Genomic DNA, 15846 nt, shown 5'->3' on the forward strand with positions numbered 1-15846 from the left:
AAACATATTTAAACAATTATTCCTGTGATGGCTGCTTAATATTTTTGTAGAAAAAAAAATATACTGGATATATATTCCCCAGTCTTGATAAAACCATGGTAGCAACCAGTACATGAAATCGCATACATCCCATATTAATATTGTAAATCATTTACTACTACCTGTCCCAATTAAAGATGTGCTTAGATGTGCTCATCACATTAATATAAAGACATCAGTCCATTGGTATAAACCAAAACAGTTTATTAGGAAACATCAGTCAGAGCACATTCCCCCAGAATTCTCTGCAGTGGCAAAAAGAGTATGAAAACTGACCGGGACCTATAAGTGCATGCTTAGTAACCCCCAAACCTGAACATGCTTTTATTACTTTGATTTTTAAAAATATTTCCTGGAACAAAAACATATTAACAGATACTGTGGGTTGAGCAGAAGACTGAGAGGCTGTGCTCTTAACAGATGAGAGGCAGGAGGGGAGGAGGGTACAGTGTGGGCCTGAGCTTCTGCCCGTATAAACAAAACTAAGACAGGAGCTACACAATTATATGAGTGATTTACGAAGATTTCTTCTGCTTCTTCTTCTCTGCCTCCTCCTCTTTCTCCTTTTCTATTTCGGCGACCAGCGTCTCAATCTCTTTGGACTCCAGAATCTGTGAACAAAGAGAGATGAAAGAAATGTTCCAACGTTAGACGAATGACAAGAATGTTGTCAAGACAACTGTAAATAGAAGAAAAGAAAAAAAAATCATAAATCAAATGTTTTACCTTTAGGGGCTGATTTCTTCGAATCACAGCCAGCTCGATGTTCTTGCCCCCGGATTGCACAACCTGTGTATCACAAATCGTATACAGTTGCAAACATGTTACATCCTGTCAGCTTCATGATATGAGAGTGTTTTGAATGCATGTAACTATGGTTACATGTTGTTTACCTCTAGTAAGGCTTTGATGGCCAGTTTGATGGCATCATTATCGCTTGCGATGGCTTCATCTGTGTAGTTTTTCTCCAAAAACTCCCTCACTGTCTTCGCACTGCGCCCGATAGCGTTTGCCTGATGACCCAGGTGAGAAGAGGGTCAACATAGTCACAAAAAGAGTAACACCTGAATGTTATAGAAACAAACGGCTCTCACTTTACCTTCCATGCGTGGTATGTTCCAGAGGGGTCCGTCTGATACAGACGTGGAGTCCCATCATAGTCGAAACCAACGATCAGGGCTGAGATACCAAAGGGACGGCGTCCGTTGCTTTGAGTGTAGCGCTGATGCACGAGCAAAACACAATGAATACAGAGAGCAAAGTATCCAGAACAGTGAGTTACTGTAACAGTTTAAACTACTGCAAAGGTAAATTCTGTAAATTCATGATTTACTCACCCTAGGGCTCCATGATTTATCGCGATTAAACAAAAATATGCTATGACTCTGCCGTTATCGAATCGCAAAGGCTGCAACTGAATTAAATAATTAAATGTGTGCAACGCTTCACTGTGTTCTTTGAAACATGAGCAGCTCATGATCTGGTGTTTTTAGTGTCTCTGAGCGGCTTGGGTCACACAAACTCTTCTCTACACTTGCTCTGATTTTGAGTTTCTTATAATGTACAGCTTTCCAAACTTGTAATAAAAAGCAGTTAAACCAGATGTTGTCAACAAAAGAGAAACGTTAAGGTTTCCCTGCAGTTTTCTGCCAAAATAAAAGCTTGGTTTAATATTTGAAAATGAATTAATAGTCATAAATAATTGTAGTTTTACATTTGTACTGAATTTTTTCCAATTCAAATTCTTTTTTTGGAAACTTTTTACAGTGAAATATTTTAAAAGTAAAATTTCTGATTTTGTTTAATATTTTATACAGTAATAATAATAAAGTATAACAGCAATATACTAACAACAACAATTATTATTAAACATAATTATATTACAAATTTTGAGTCAAAATGTGCAGCCCTACAAGCAAGAACACTGAAACAAGGGTTATTACTAAAAAATAAATAAATAAAAAAATTGCTATGACATTGCAATCATAAAAAAACCACAATATTTTTTATCTATCAAGAATTTTCCCCCAAATCATTTAGCCCTAACTCACTCTAGTGTCATTGAAAACCTGTATGACTTTCCCTTTTCTGCAGAACACAGATAATATTCTGAAGAACGCTGGGGTTCATACAAAATTGGACGCCACTGACTTTCACTGTACAGATGAAAAACACCACAGTCTTCTTTTGTGTTCCACAGAAAACATTTAGCCATACAGATCCAGAACAACATGAGGGTGAGTAAATGACAGAACTGTGTATATTTGAGCCTGTTTGTGAACTGGAGTGAGGGTGTCACCTGTTTGAGTGTGGCGATGTAGCGGGTGATGTACTCCACAGTAACGGGGTCCTCCACTGTCAGTCTGTGGCTCTGGCACTCTACTCGAGCTCTGTTTATGACAATCCTGGCATCTGCGGTCAGACCTGGACAAACACAAACACACACACACACTTACAGATCCACTGCCATATCTGTCAAGTCAATGGTTTTTAATTAATTATCTAGTGGCCCCAGTCGAGACATCATGATGTCAGAACTATCCCTTCATGCCACTGATTATAAGCACAGTGCAGGTGTAAAAGAGTGAATCTTACCTGCAAAGGCCATGCACACATGCTCATCTAGAGCACAGATCTTCCTGACTGTCCTCTCCTCCTGAAGCTTTGCCACAGACTTCTTCTCAACACCCAGGACAACAATATCCTTCCCCCTGATGCCAACTGAATGATAATATTAATAAAATAGTCAAGGTTAGCTTAATATGCAGAATTTGTAGTATTTTAATAGTTTTAACGTTTACAGAAAAAAAAAAAAATAGTGTGAAAACAACTTTTATATATTGATATCTATGGGCACATCGCCCTCTGCCGGAATTTTAGTCCATCACACCCACACAGCCTTAAGAATGAAACTACATGAATCATGCAGTTACATTAGAAGCCCAATAAAACGTAATATGACAAATAAGCTGAAAACTTTTGCATTTGATTATTTAGGGATCCTTTAACTGTCGTGAAGTTTAAAACGAGCCCACTAAACGCAGACTTGTAATTTCATTGATTAGTTAATCCGCAAAATGATTAAATCCCATGTTCAAGTCATTTTTTTTAAAGAAAATTAGCAATGTACAAGTGCAGTATTTAATAGTCTTTTACATAAATATATGATCAAAATAAATACAGCTATGAATATATCTAGTTTACATCAGGACAGTCCATGCTAATATTATTAGCAGCTGCAACATGCAAGTCACGCTGAGCTGTAGCATATCAATGAAATCGCTGCTAATAAAGCCAACGACCCAGCTGCTTTATAACAGTCTTGATCACAGTATTTACTCGTGTATCCAGCGCTGGTTCGCTATAATCATCGATCAGTTGGTCATGAGTGTATAATTGTGTAGCCGTTAGCCACCGTGCTAAAGCTGCGGCTCAAATGTAACGTTAGCCAAATAAACACACTCACAGCTGTGGAGCCCTTCTTTACTGCTTCCTGAGCATATTCCACCTGAAACAGATGACCATCGGGAGAAAAAACTGTTATAGCTCTGTCATATCTAGCTGCCATTTCTGCACACTAGACACAAAAGCTCGAATTGGGGTGAAATAGTTGCCTCGACTTTCGACTCGTAGCACAGGAGCTTTCGAAATTGATTTGCGCATGCGCAGGCAAGGAACAGCGCGCATTGAATGGTGGGACTTGTAATCTTCAAAGCACGAAACTCGTGCCCCGTTTTTCTTATACCCTTATAAAACTTGTCCCCCGTTTTTCTTTCCGCTTTAAATAATAGTTTTTTTTTTCTAGTAACACATTTATTTTTTATGCATTCATTTAAAAGTCAGTTTTATCTGTTGAGATTGTGTTTTGTGATCACAAATTATTTGCCAGAATAAATGACAGAGATGCACAACTTTGATAGTGAGGAGGGCCAGCACCTTTTCTCCTTTATACCAAAGGTCCAGATTACTAATCCACGTCCACACACCTTTTACATCCTCTTCTTAATCAATCAATTTTCGTTTTTATGTAAGGAAATCAAAGTATAATGAATGATATCTGTTTTTAAAGACTTTCTTAGTTATAAAACTTGTGCAGTTAAATTGGAGACTTTGTAGTCAGTTGACAACAATATTACCCCAACAAGCAAATGTAAACAGCTCAACTGCATTGTAAATTTGCAAAAAACAACTGTACAGAGGTCCTATTTTTGATCAGTGGCCTACAGAACATTCTCAACACAACCCAAGAGGACAGTTAGAGAAGTGCTTGTCCAAAAAATATTTATTCCAAATAGTATCATAATATAACAGGGATTTTTAATCTGCAGGATTTTTTAAATCAAACAAACAAATAAAAAAAGTGTATAGCATATGAGCGAGGTAGGGCAATGTCTATAGTAACATATTAAACTGTAAACTTACAGTTAAGATACAGGTTTTATAATAAAAGTTAAAAGTTTTATAAAATGATAAACTTCACATTTCAGCCTTTAAACAATTTTTAAGAAAAGGCATGAGTCAAAAGTATCAGTTATATAAACTGAAACAATTATTATCAATCAATTATTATACTGATATTATATTGAGCCATTTTTTACTCTCAGTCCGTCCCTGGCTGCTGCCGGAATCCGTAAATCTCATTATACTGGCTCGCATCGGCCGAACGATTGCGTGCTCAAACACATTTACATTCTAAATCATAAACATCTTAAAGACACCTTCTAAATGTCTATTTGACATCTGATAGGAAATATATTAGAGACGTATTGCAGATGAGCAAATACTATTCAAAAATACATCATGCAGATGTAAATGCAGACATCAATTTGACATCTCCGTGGTGTATGTGGATCAAGGAACCATTATTTGTATGTATGTATGTATGTATTTATTTTCTTTGTATTTATTTTTTATTTTCTGTATTGTTATTTCATAAAAAAATAAATAAATAAAAACTACATGGCACCAGATGTGAGCCTCCATGCCTTTTATCTTATACTGTATGATTTGAGTAGAGGGCAGTGGGGGCCCACATCTGGTGCCATGCCCATATTTTTTAAGGGGGCCCATAATTCTCTCGCTTACAGCCCTGTATATAATGTAGGAGCAATAAACATGTGGGCAGCGCTGTGTCACATGCTATAGTCTCGAGTCTCAGTAAGTCTCAGCTCAAGTTTCAGGCTTATTAGTTAATGACATCATCAGCGATTAGTCGACATCGACTTGACTTTCATTACATAAATGTCAACTTTATGTCAACCCCTAATATATACATATATATATATATAGAGAGAGAGAGAGAGAGAGAGAGAGAGACAACATTCTGTTTATTATATAATAATTACATATTATTATTTATTATTGTCTTTAAATTATATATACACACACACACACAGACACACACACACTGTATATATTATATTAAAATAGTGCCCATTTAAATAAATACTGAAAACATTTTAGAAGTCTAAATATTTTATTTTAGCTTTTTTTTATTATTATTAACCAGAAGAAGCTGGAAAAAATCTGATATTAAAGACATTACCACTCCAGAGCTATTTAGCCACACAATGTAACTGATGTTACAAGTCCTCAATTGTTTTGAACAAATGGAAGACAGCATGATGTCTTTGACAAGTACCTCTACAAGTACCAACACATGCTTACACTTCAAAGGCCATCTTGGTGCCACCAAACCTCTCATCAATGCTTCATCAAGAGCACGGTAAACCTGCAGAGAACAGGCCACAAGTCTCCCATACCTTATTAAAAATGTCCTTTTAATTAAATTCAACAAATAAGAATACATTAAACTAAATATGATGCATCTGGGAATAGAGGGGTTTGTGTTCGGAGACCATGGAGCAGTGTTCAAAGAGACAGAAATGCCCACCCACTAGTATTCCTTAGCTGTGTATTCCCTCAAACCAAGCTAATGAGGACCTTCTGTAGTGCTCGCTAACTTTCACAACCTCAGCATTTCTTACGGGAGTCACCTGTGTGGGACATAAGGTCTCTGAGCAAGTGTGACCTAGCTAATGACCCAATATAATGACTGTTCTGAAGTAAACCAGCTTGTGTGGGATATAAACATATGGAAAAGTGCATTGGGGAGTGTCTGTTCAGAATGATTTTTCTGATGTTTTCTGCATATTCTGTTAAAGTAGAAATCTTCACACATTGCTCAGTCTGTAATTTAACTCTAAAAGGGGTGACGTATCCTGGGGGATACAAACATCTGAGAAGCTGCGGGGACAAGCAGTGAAAGCGTAGGTCTCATTTCATGGTTTCATCTTGAAAAGGGTGTTTGTTGTGAATATTTAGAAGAGGTGACTTTTGTTTCTCAATTCTTTGTTTAGCTCACGGGCAGCATTTAAACCTGCATGGCCACCTGCTCACCCTCTGATAAAAGTTGATCTAGTTCACATATTTACACATGTTGGAGGGGACTTACCTTTAAAAGGCTGTTGTTCAGCATTAGCTTATTAGGTTTACATTGAAATTTTACCAAATAAATGCTTATATTCTTTTGTAATCTGTCTCTAAATGTTTGTATCTCAGGGGATACGTCGCCCTTTAGGGGTATAAATCAAGATATAAAACATACTGTATATATAGAATATATATATGACAAAACACATATCGTTGGAAAGGTCTGACAGTCAAGATTCCAATTTTGTGTGACTTTGTTTGTTTGAGAAAATCAAATCTTTTTGTAATCTTGACAAAACACATATCAATAGAAATGACATACAGACAAAATTCCAATTTTGTAATAGAAGTCATATTTGACTAATAGAGTTCGGGTGTCACCCAGTGGTTGTTTTTGGTTTTATACCCCCCCCCAAAAAAAAAATCTTTTTGTGATATCAACTTCAAATTTGGATCATAAATCGGTTAGACATTTGGCTTTGATAAAAAAAAAAAAAAAAAAAAAAAAAAAAAATATAAAATATTATTATATATATATATATATATATATATATATATATATAAATTAGTATACTACATTATCTTTACTGTAAACTTAAACCTTTATATCTTTTCATACTTTTTTTTTTTTAAAAAGAGACCAACGTTAGGTCTGTTCTCCAAAACATTCAGGAATTACAACCATGCTGTAACAAACATTAATAAACAAGTGTTCTGTTTCCAATGAATTTATACCCCCAAAGGAGCAATGTATCCTGGGGGATACAGATTAATAATAATAAAAAATATAAGAGAAAAATATAAGAAATGTTTTGAAACAAAACTCATGAAATTGTATTATTTGAGTCCCAATAAGATGGATAATAGCATTAAATGGATTTTCTCATGTCTCTTTATGGGTTGGCCTTTTTTTTTTTTTTTTTTTTAAAATAAAATTTTCTGTGCACAATTATTTATTTATTTTTTCAATTTATTTATTTTTTCACTTTTTTTTTTTTTTCTTTTTTTTTCAGGTGCTGAACAATTTCAAGAGGTCAGTTACAAATTAAAACTTTTTTCATTTTTTTTTAGGTAAAAAAAAAAAATACCTTGCTACCACACAACCCTATTACAACTGCTTGACCTTGACCTCAACCAGAGAAGCACTAAATTGAAGTCTTTTTTCATTTCTGATCCACTCTAGATCAGTCAGTTTTGTTCACCGACTGAGCTGGATCATCATCATTAGAAATCAGCTTCATCGCTGACTATGTAATTAGCTGATTAATAAAAATTAACCTTCAAAGGTCATTAATATCACACAATAATTAATCTTTATGTCCTGATTTAAAAATGCCCCAACTCTTTTTTCATTTCCTTGAATTGGCAGTGGTAAAATGCTCATAAAGATAATTGGCTCAAAAGACTGAATCCACTGATAATAATGCCCCTCATGAGCACCCTCTGTTGGAATGTGTTATGAAATCTCTTGAGAAAACTATTTTTAAAGGGACAGTTCACCCAAAAATTAAAAACCTGTCATTTACGCATCCTTATGACTTTCTTTGTCACAAAAAAGAAAGGACACTGGAAACTGACATTAAATTAGTTTCTATGGTTTTGTGGAAGCCTTTTCTAGGATGAAAAAGTCATTTTTGATATTTTGTCTTTAATCCTCAGAAGAAAAACCATCTGCCTCCCTCTGAAAAAAGTGAATCAATCAAAAGAACAATCTAGGGAAATATATTTTTTTTATATTATTATAGTAGTTTAACTATAAACTATTTGTTTTAGGACAGTCTAATAAAACCAACTGGATGCCTGAGGATATGAATCAGAACTAACAGTTCTTCTCCCTTGAGATACTCTGACTGGCTGATACATTATTTCCTTCAGGATCTCCTTTGCGCAAAGGTTGCTTTTGCATGTCAATACCGTCTATTTAAAGCTACACTATAGGTCTATACACATATTCACAAATGGCCTAGCTCTTCATACGACTTATTCAGGTTGAGAGTGATGCAGATTGACAGTGTCACCTACCTACCTAAGACAGTTTAAATCACTATGGGTCCTTAATATTAAAGTCATCTTAAACTATACATAACTGACCCAAAGTGTTACCACCTAAGAACATGTTATGCTGTTGTGTCTTCAATGCAACATCCCCTCCTTTATTCACAAAACAGTCACAGACAAGTGTCTCAGCAGCTAATTCAAAACTCATTAGAAACATGCAATTGCAGAGCAGACTCCCAAAGGGATCCAGCTATCTAATCAACGTTCCCTACTGCAAAGCCCATCCAACAGAGCGGCTCATAACTACGTTTCCACAGAGAAATTAAACAGAGGTGCCATTATGAAATGAGACGCTCCTCTGATGATTTCATTATGACAGTACCATATGTATGATGGGTATATTATAGATATTAAGGATGTTAAAGGAAAATTTTTCTTTAATAGGTTGTGTAAGAAATGAAAGCAATGATAAATTAAACACACAAAAAAAATCAAACAACACGTAAACCAGATGTAATACCTTTTTTTTTTTTTTTTTTTTTTTTTAAAGAAGGTAAGAATGTCTTAAATGTATGCAATTTTAGCAAGTCAGCAAGTTTAAAGGAATAGGAAAAGAAAAAAAAAGAAAATTTGTTGCTGAAAACATACTCACCTTCGGGCCATACAAGATGTAGATGAGTTTGTTTCCTTATTAGAACAGATTTGGAGAAATTCAGTATTGTAACACTTACTCATCAATGGATCCTCTGCAGTAAATGGGTGCCGTCAGAATGAGAGTCCAAACAGCTGATGAAACCGTCATAATAATCCAGTGCATCAATTAACATATTGTGAAGTGAAATGCTGTTTGTTTGTAGTAAACAAATCCATCATTAAGGCATTTAACTTCAGACTGTCCATAATAATGCTTCCTCTAGTGAAAAAGTTAAACCACTGTTGTCCTCTCGCATCAAAATCCACCAACATATTTTTGTAGAACTGTAAATGATATTAAATATCTTAATGATGGATTTGTTTATTACGGACACAGCTTTTCTTCACAAGACGTTAACCGTTAGACTGGACTTGTGGACTCATTCTGACGGCAAAGAATGCATTGGTGATGTAGTGATGCAATGCTAAATTTCAAATTTGCATTTATTTTCTGTTTCAATTTGTACTTTATTTTATTTTTTCTTATTTATTTAGTTATTTTTATGGTGAACTATTCCTTTAAATGCAGGTCAATCGTCCTGATCCTGAGGAAAATAACCCATTACATGTGTCTCTTTCAGAAGTGATCTCAACAACGTCTCAAACTAAACTCTGTCTGTCTGTGTGTGTGTGTGTGTGTGTGTGTTAGAGTAGCCTACAGTGATTACGCATCTCGAGCGCGTCCCCGGTGGCGCAGAGCGTGTCACCCGCCGCTGTAGGCGGAGGCGAGCCCGTTTGCCCGTGATATTAATATCTTTTACCGCTATTCCAATCCCCGAATCAGTTCGCAAGTATTTGCTCGTTCGCCGCTTGTGTTGTCCTGCATTTGCAAACACTGGACAGCAACTTAACCTGTTTGTGTTGACAGCTGCTGAAGTCCTGTGCAATGTCTCGTCGAAAACAGGCGAAGCCCAGATATCTGAAAGGTACGAAAGGCTTTTTATTTATTTAATCACTTGCTTCCTTGTTGTCTGAAGTGAAACCCGTCCGCGGGACAAACCGACTGATAGATAGTAATTATTTGCAGATCATTAGGCTGAAAATCAATGTTTCGGGAAAGATCAAAACAGGAGACCAGTTGTATTGGAGCAGAACTTTCATCGCGTTTTTGAGTAATGTAATTTCATTGAGCGGAGTTTGGCATCACTCTTGTATGTGATGCACATTAATACGGATTGATTTAGCCTATTGAAGAATGATTTGTCATGTACTGTGATATTAGTAGGCTTCTAGAACAAAAGTTGTTTCATCCGAAGTCAAAACTAAACTTGTCTATGGGTTTTCCTACATCGCGAATACTGAATGTCCCAAGATAAGGTAAAATCTGAATGATGAAAACGGCTTAATAAACTTACTTAATAATGAAATTGTAAACATCCATAAAGATTAATTTGAGGGTTAAATTTAGTAGGCAACAGAAAATATTACTAACTAGGTATAAAAACAATAAAGGGCCGAGCAAAGTCCCAAGCTTAAGAGAAAAGCCATGTGCGTGTAGCTACAGCATTTAAAAGTTTGCCACAGGTTTGAGAATAAAAGCTATTCAGTTTCTTGTCATCATGTCATGTTGCTCTGTTATGTCACCTTGAAATCACAGAATACAGATATGGAGTTCAAGAATGAAATGAGTAAAAAACAAATTAGCATTTTTGTATAAATAATAAGGAAGAATTGAATTGAGCTTGGTGTGAACCTGTTTCTCTATCTGTGCGCTTACAGCAGTTGCGCTTTATTTGCTTATTTAATTTTCCCTAGAGATGATTCATTCCACCACTTATTATAGTTCATAGCCTTTTATTATTAAAAACTAAAAAAAGACCCCCATGATGAAACTTATGAAAGATAAGCATTTCACTTGTCTTCAGTGCACCCTTTATTTAAAGAGCAAATGTGCACAGAAGGGTACTCCCCTGCTGGATGAAAATAGATCAAAATGTTGATATTTGTTCACACCTTGCCCTTTTGAGGGTGCCATAGTGTACTGTTACATTTTGTTTCTGTTATTGGTTGGTTGTTAAATGTGGTGTTAAATGTGAATGGGTTTGTAACTACCTGTCACTCTTTCTGGCTCGCAATCTTTTCTCCACAGGTCAAGATAGAACGTTAAATACAGAGGAAGATAGCATGATAGTGGGGAAGAAACATTGCTCCTGGGAGAGGAGAAAAGAAAACAATGAGGAAAGGGAAAGAACTGAAAAAGAGAAGGATGCAGATGCTAAAGAGCACAAATGTGCAAGCCTACAACAACCAGAATCATTCACCCAACAGAGACTGAAGTACTGCCACAGTACAGGTACACACTCCCACACTATCCTTCATTTTACAGTATTCTTTACATTGATAAACTGTGAATATATCCATCTCTCTCTATCTCTCCACAGACGGATTAAAAGGAATAAAGACTTCTAGGGTTTTATATTCAGGGTTTAGTGTTTCTGCATGTTTCTGTGACCTTTAAATGAGGTATATTTTCAGTTCCCTGTTTGCACACTAACAGAATGAAATCATGCCTTTACAAATCATTTTGGATTTATGATATTGCAATTGCTAATCGTGTGAAGACACATTTTTATGTTTTTAATATTTTTTTATCCTTTAAAGCAGTTACATTAATCCCTTTAATTCAGTGTATATTTTGGTACCATGGTTTCGTTTTTAGTTTTCTCTTGTACATGTACTGTACTTTAAAAGTAGCAGCACTCCATTTGTTCAAACTGTGAATCTAGTCCTCTCACACTGACAGCAATTTTAGTCACAGTGGGACTGCTCATTATGTGGCCACATACCGAGCTAATTACATCTAAAAAAGTGTGATAAAGAGCATCCAATTCATATTTTTGGTGTTTAGTTTGATCTTATGTGGCTGAATTATATTTTAAACCGTCAGACTTAGTAAGACAGCCCTCTTGTAGAATTTAACAGATCTGGTTATAGTGCATAGTGTTACAAATGACCTATAATTTAAAGTTGTTAGAACTGCAGCTATCATTTACTAACTATATTGAAGTTATATAAGAGGTGATGTCTTAAATTATATAATATATAATTAACCTGTCTGACAATTACTGCAAATGTACTTAATTTAGAAGCACTGCTAAATTAGTTGCTTTTAGTGTGTTACTCCTCAACAGTGCTGGTGTATTTTCAGATTTTTTTTTGTAGCAAAAATATTTTTGTGTTGTAAACACATTTTCCTTTCTTCTCTGTCCAAAGCAAATCATAATGTGGAGAAAGATGAAGCATGGTGTTTGGCTTTGCTTCTTTCCCCTGGTCCTTCCTCCTCTGACCATGAAGATGGATGTGACCTTGGATTCATGAGAGACACATATAAAGATCATCAGAGTCTTGGTCAGTGTGGGAGGTCAAACACCCCTTTGCCTGGCAACAGTTTAGTAGCTCTTAAAATATCCCAACAAGATATCAGTAGTGAGACCTTCATGAACAGCAAACAGGGCTTGAGTAATCAATATGAACAGGGTAGTGCTATACCCTCCAAAGATCTCTCTCTTCCAAATGATCCACTGAATTACATGGGGGACACTAAGAAAAGACAACCTCCAAATTGTGCTGCACAAGATCAGTCAGCCCTCTCAATGGCAGAGCGCACCTGTGCCACCTCACACATGTCCAGCCCAGCCACTAAAAATACTGCAGAGGTGGCATTTAGGACAATGACTTCTGCAGAAAAGAGAAAGTGTCATTTTAACGCAAACAGTTGTTCAGGAATCTCCAAAAAGCCCAAGGCTTTCAGTCATTGTGTTCATTGTCACAACCACATGAACCCCAGAGCACATCCACAGACCCAAAACATGGAAAACAAGATCCGCTGTAGTTCTGAAAGCCTGACTTTTCCATCTGAACTAACAGAGCACCAGAAAGAGGCTAATGTCATGCTAGGCCACTCAGTTTTTCTTGAGGCCGCAATCACGGCGGCCGTTCAAACAGTCCTTCAGTGTAGCTTCTGTCCCACATTGTTAAAAGACCTGAAGGCCCTTCAAGAGCATGTTCGGCAATCGCACAACTACGCTTTAATTGAAAGCAACGTCTTCTTCTGCTCACAGTGCTTCCGAGGATTCCTGACAAAGGACACGCTAGATAATCACGTGCAGCAGACCCACTGTAAAACCCAGAGCCTGAAACTTGATCCAGATCTAGAAGAAACAGCAGAACGGAAGTCTTTGATTTTCTGTCCATACTGCACTCCTTTGCCTACGTTTAACAGCAAGCTAAAACTGATGCAGCATATCAAAGAGACACACAAGAACATTAACTTGATGAACCTTAAAGAGGGAAGGATGACAATGGGTTCGATGTCACCCCAGTCTATCAAGAGTCCAGGCAAAAGAAATGCATTATCTTCAACCGACTTCATCTGTGACCATTGTGGGGCTAAATACAACGATCTGGATTTGTTTCAAACTCATTTGAGTTCTCATCTGAAAAGTATATTTCCAAAACTTACCTGCCCAGAGTGCTTCAAGGATTTCCCAAACCATGACTCTTTTAAGAAACACGGAGTTTCTCATTTTAGCAACACATCTATGCTCTACATCTGTGAAAGCTGCAGTAAGCCCTTCCCCAGTGTCAAAGACTTACAAGGACATCTACTTGAGATGCACACCATTGTGTTTTACCGTTGTTCCCTTTGCCAGAAGGTGTTCAGCTCCAAGATGTCTATTCAGGTTCACCTGGCCTCCGAGCACAGTAACAGGAGAACCACGTTCCACTGCACATCCTGTGAATGGGACTTCAAGCAAGAGCATGACTTGCACCTGCATGTCAAACAGAAGCATCTTGACAAACAGTGCAATGTGTACTCTTGCATCTTCTGCACAGAGTCCTTTACCACAGACATAGAGCTGCAGTGTCATATCACAACACATAGCGACAAATACAGTCCCTGCGTCTGTACAAAGACCAGATCTCCCCTCGTGGTGCCCTTACACGAGAAACTCTGTGCCAAGAGCCAGAGCACTGAAGGTAACAACGTGACCCCTCCACCTGTCTCTGAACCAATTGGCAAGGACAGTGTTGGAATGCTGCCAGTAACTAGTGAAATAAGAGAAGGTAAGGTGGAATCGCTGTTCAGCCTTCCAGCCAAAAGCAAAGGAAAGGCGAATCTGAATGATCCTATGTTTGCCTGTGAAATCTGCGGAGCTTCTTACACCATGCAGTCCTTGCTCGCCAACCACCAGCTGCGAGATCACCACATCCAGCCCGGGGAGAGTGGCACTCTCAAGCGCAAAGTGGAGGCAATCCAAGGGAGCCACAAATGCAAAGACTGTTCCAAGACCTTCTTCACTGAGATGGCACTGTGGGAGCACGTCCAGACTCATCTAGGCCCCACCAAGCACTGCCAATGCCCCATCTGTGGAGAGCGCTTCCCTTCACTGCTAACTCTGACTGAACACAAGGTCACCCACAGCAGGAGCTTGGACACAGGCAACTGCCGCATCTGCAAGCTTCCACTTCACAGTGAGGAGGACTTCCTGGAACACTGTCAGAGGCACCCAGACCTGCACAACTCACTGACAGGCTTCCGCTGTGTCGTGTGCATGCAGACTGTCACCTCCACTCTTGAGCTGAAAATTCATGGAACTTTCCACATGCAGAAGGTCCAGGGTGACGATCTGATCACCAGCTGCACGGATCCCTCCAACCTTAATCCTGACCTTAAAATCTCCTCAAGTGTTGCTCAGCAGGAAACTGTGACTGTGAACGTTAATACATTCAAGCATAAACTCAGAGACAATAAGACTAGCATTTCTGTAGTCAACTGTTGTTCGGCGACGGCTCTCATACCGGAGGAGAGAAGCAATAAGAACACTCTCACCCAGACCACACCAGTTTGATTCAATAATAAAGGACCTCACTTGTAAATGACAATAGATGTACTCTTCTGATTGCTTGTGGTCTGGAATATCTGTTTGTACTGTATGATGTATTTATGCCTTAAATGTGTGGAGACATAAAGATGTTTGAGAGGCTGTTTTCTCCCATCCAGTTTTAAAAGTAATTTATTTTTGTTTTGAGATGCTCTGCAAATGACTAATTCTCCCAAGTGCAAGGCTAATCTTCATTGGGCACTTCTGAGGTAATGAGCTCAGATTTACTGCCATATTTGGATAATTTCCTCTATCTTTGTTGTGTTTAAGATAAATCCTAGTGTTAAGAAATGGAACTGGATCTTGGTGGATCTAGACAGTAATGAGTTGCTGATGACTGAAACTGCAGATGCGCAGAGGGGCAGAAAAGAGGATGAGATGTGGGCAGTGGGACTTGATGTTCTGAGGGAAAGAGTCATTAGCAGTGTTTTATCTAATTGAAATCTAAGCAGGCCTCTTGGTAGACTTTATGGATTAGATGTAGGGTTTTTGGACATTGACATCTGATGATCACAAAACAGTTGAAATGTCATGTATTTTTATTTTGTATTTTGTCTTTTTAGTAAAATATCTTCATCTCTGCCTTTTTGATATTTTTGACTCAAAATTTCATCTGTGTCTTGTTAATTGTGTGCATCTGTATATGATATTCTGTTGCAGAAAAGTAAATTGCTTTCGTGGGTAAATGTGCGTGTAAACAAAATCATAAATAGATAAAAATTAATACAGTGATTATAAAACGTAATACATTTTAATGTTATTAATTTAAGTTGTTCAGTTGGAAAAAAAAACATTTGAA

The 15846-nt window shown here is 37.3% G+C and overlaps 2 protein-coding genes and 1 long non-coding RNA gene across 3 annotated transcripts; 2 read left to right on the forward strand and 1 right to left on the reverse strand.

Moving 5' to 3' along the window:
- Positions 1 to 222: 222 nt before the first annotated feature.
- Positions 223 to 3706, reverse strand: LOC122133982 (proteasome subunit alpha type-7). Its single transcript, XM_042777573.1, has 7 exons — positions 3506 to 3706; positions 2635 to 2761; positions 2339 to 2463; positions 1139 to 1261; positions 933 to 1052; positions 766 to 828; positions 223 to 650 (listed from the first exon to the last, which is right to left on the reverse strand). The coding sequence occupies exons 1-7, from the start codon at positions 3605 to 3607 to the stop codon at positions 555 to 557; spliced, it is 756 nt and encodes a 251-aa protein (XP_042633507.1). The 5' UTR covers positions 3608 to 3706; the 3' UTR covers positions 223 to 554.
- Positions 3707 to 9791: 6085 nt separating this feature from the next.
- LOC122148959 lies at positions 9792 to 12412 on the forward strand. Its single transcript, XR_006162749.1, has 4 exons — positions 9792 to 10088; positions 11252 to 11455; positions 11544 to 11625; positions 12376 to 12412. It is a non-coding gene; the product is annotated as an uncharacterized LOC122148959 (long non-coding RNA).
- A 2-nt stretch (positions 12413 to 12414) lies between these two features.
- Positions 12415 to 15735, forward strand: LOC109079551 (zinc finger protein 521-like). The gene has a single exon (XM_042777574.1). It carries the CDS (start codon positions 12477 to 12479, stop codon positions 15012 to 15014), a length of 2538 nt encoding a protein of 845 aa, XP_042633508.1. The 5' UTR covers positions 12415 to 12476; the 3' UTR covers positions 15015 to 15735.
- The last annotated feature ends 111 nt before the right edge of the window (positions 15736 to 15846 follow it).

The sequence above is a fragment of the Cyprinus carpio genome, chromosome A20, assembly GCF_018340385.1.
Source record: "Cyprinus carpio isolate SPL01 chromosome A20, ASM1834038v1, whole genome shotgun sequence".
NCBI classification, from domain to species: Eukaryota; Metazoa; Chordata; class Actinopteri; order Cypriniformes; family Cyprinidae; genus Cyprinus; species Cyprinus carpio.

Bases quoted from the DNA above. Each gene is read 5' to 3' on its own strand.
- LOC122133982 (XM_042777573.1), bottom strand. From the start codon at position 3,607: ATGGCAGCTAGATATGACAGAGCTATAACAGTTTTTTCTCCCGATGGT. The intron at 1,262-2,338 runs GTGACACCCTCA...CTCGTGCATCAG, and splicing joins ACATCGCCACACTCAAACAG to CGCTACACTCAAAGCAACGG. The intron at 651-765 runs GTAAAACATTTG...CTTTGTTCACAG, and splicing joins GAAGAAATCAGCCCCTAAAG to ATTCTGGAGTCCAAAGAGAT.
- LOC109079551 (XM_042777574.1), top strand. From the start codon at position 12,477: ATGAGAGACACATATAAAGATCATCAGAGTCTTGGTCAGTGTGGGAGG.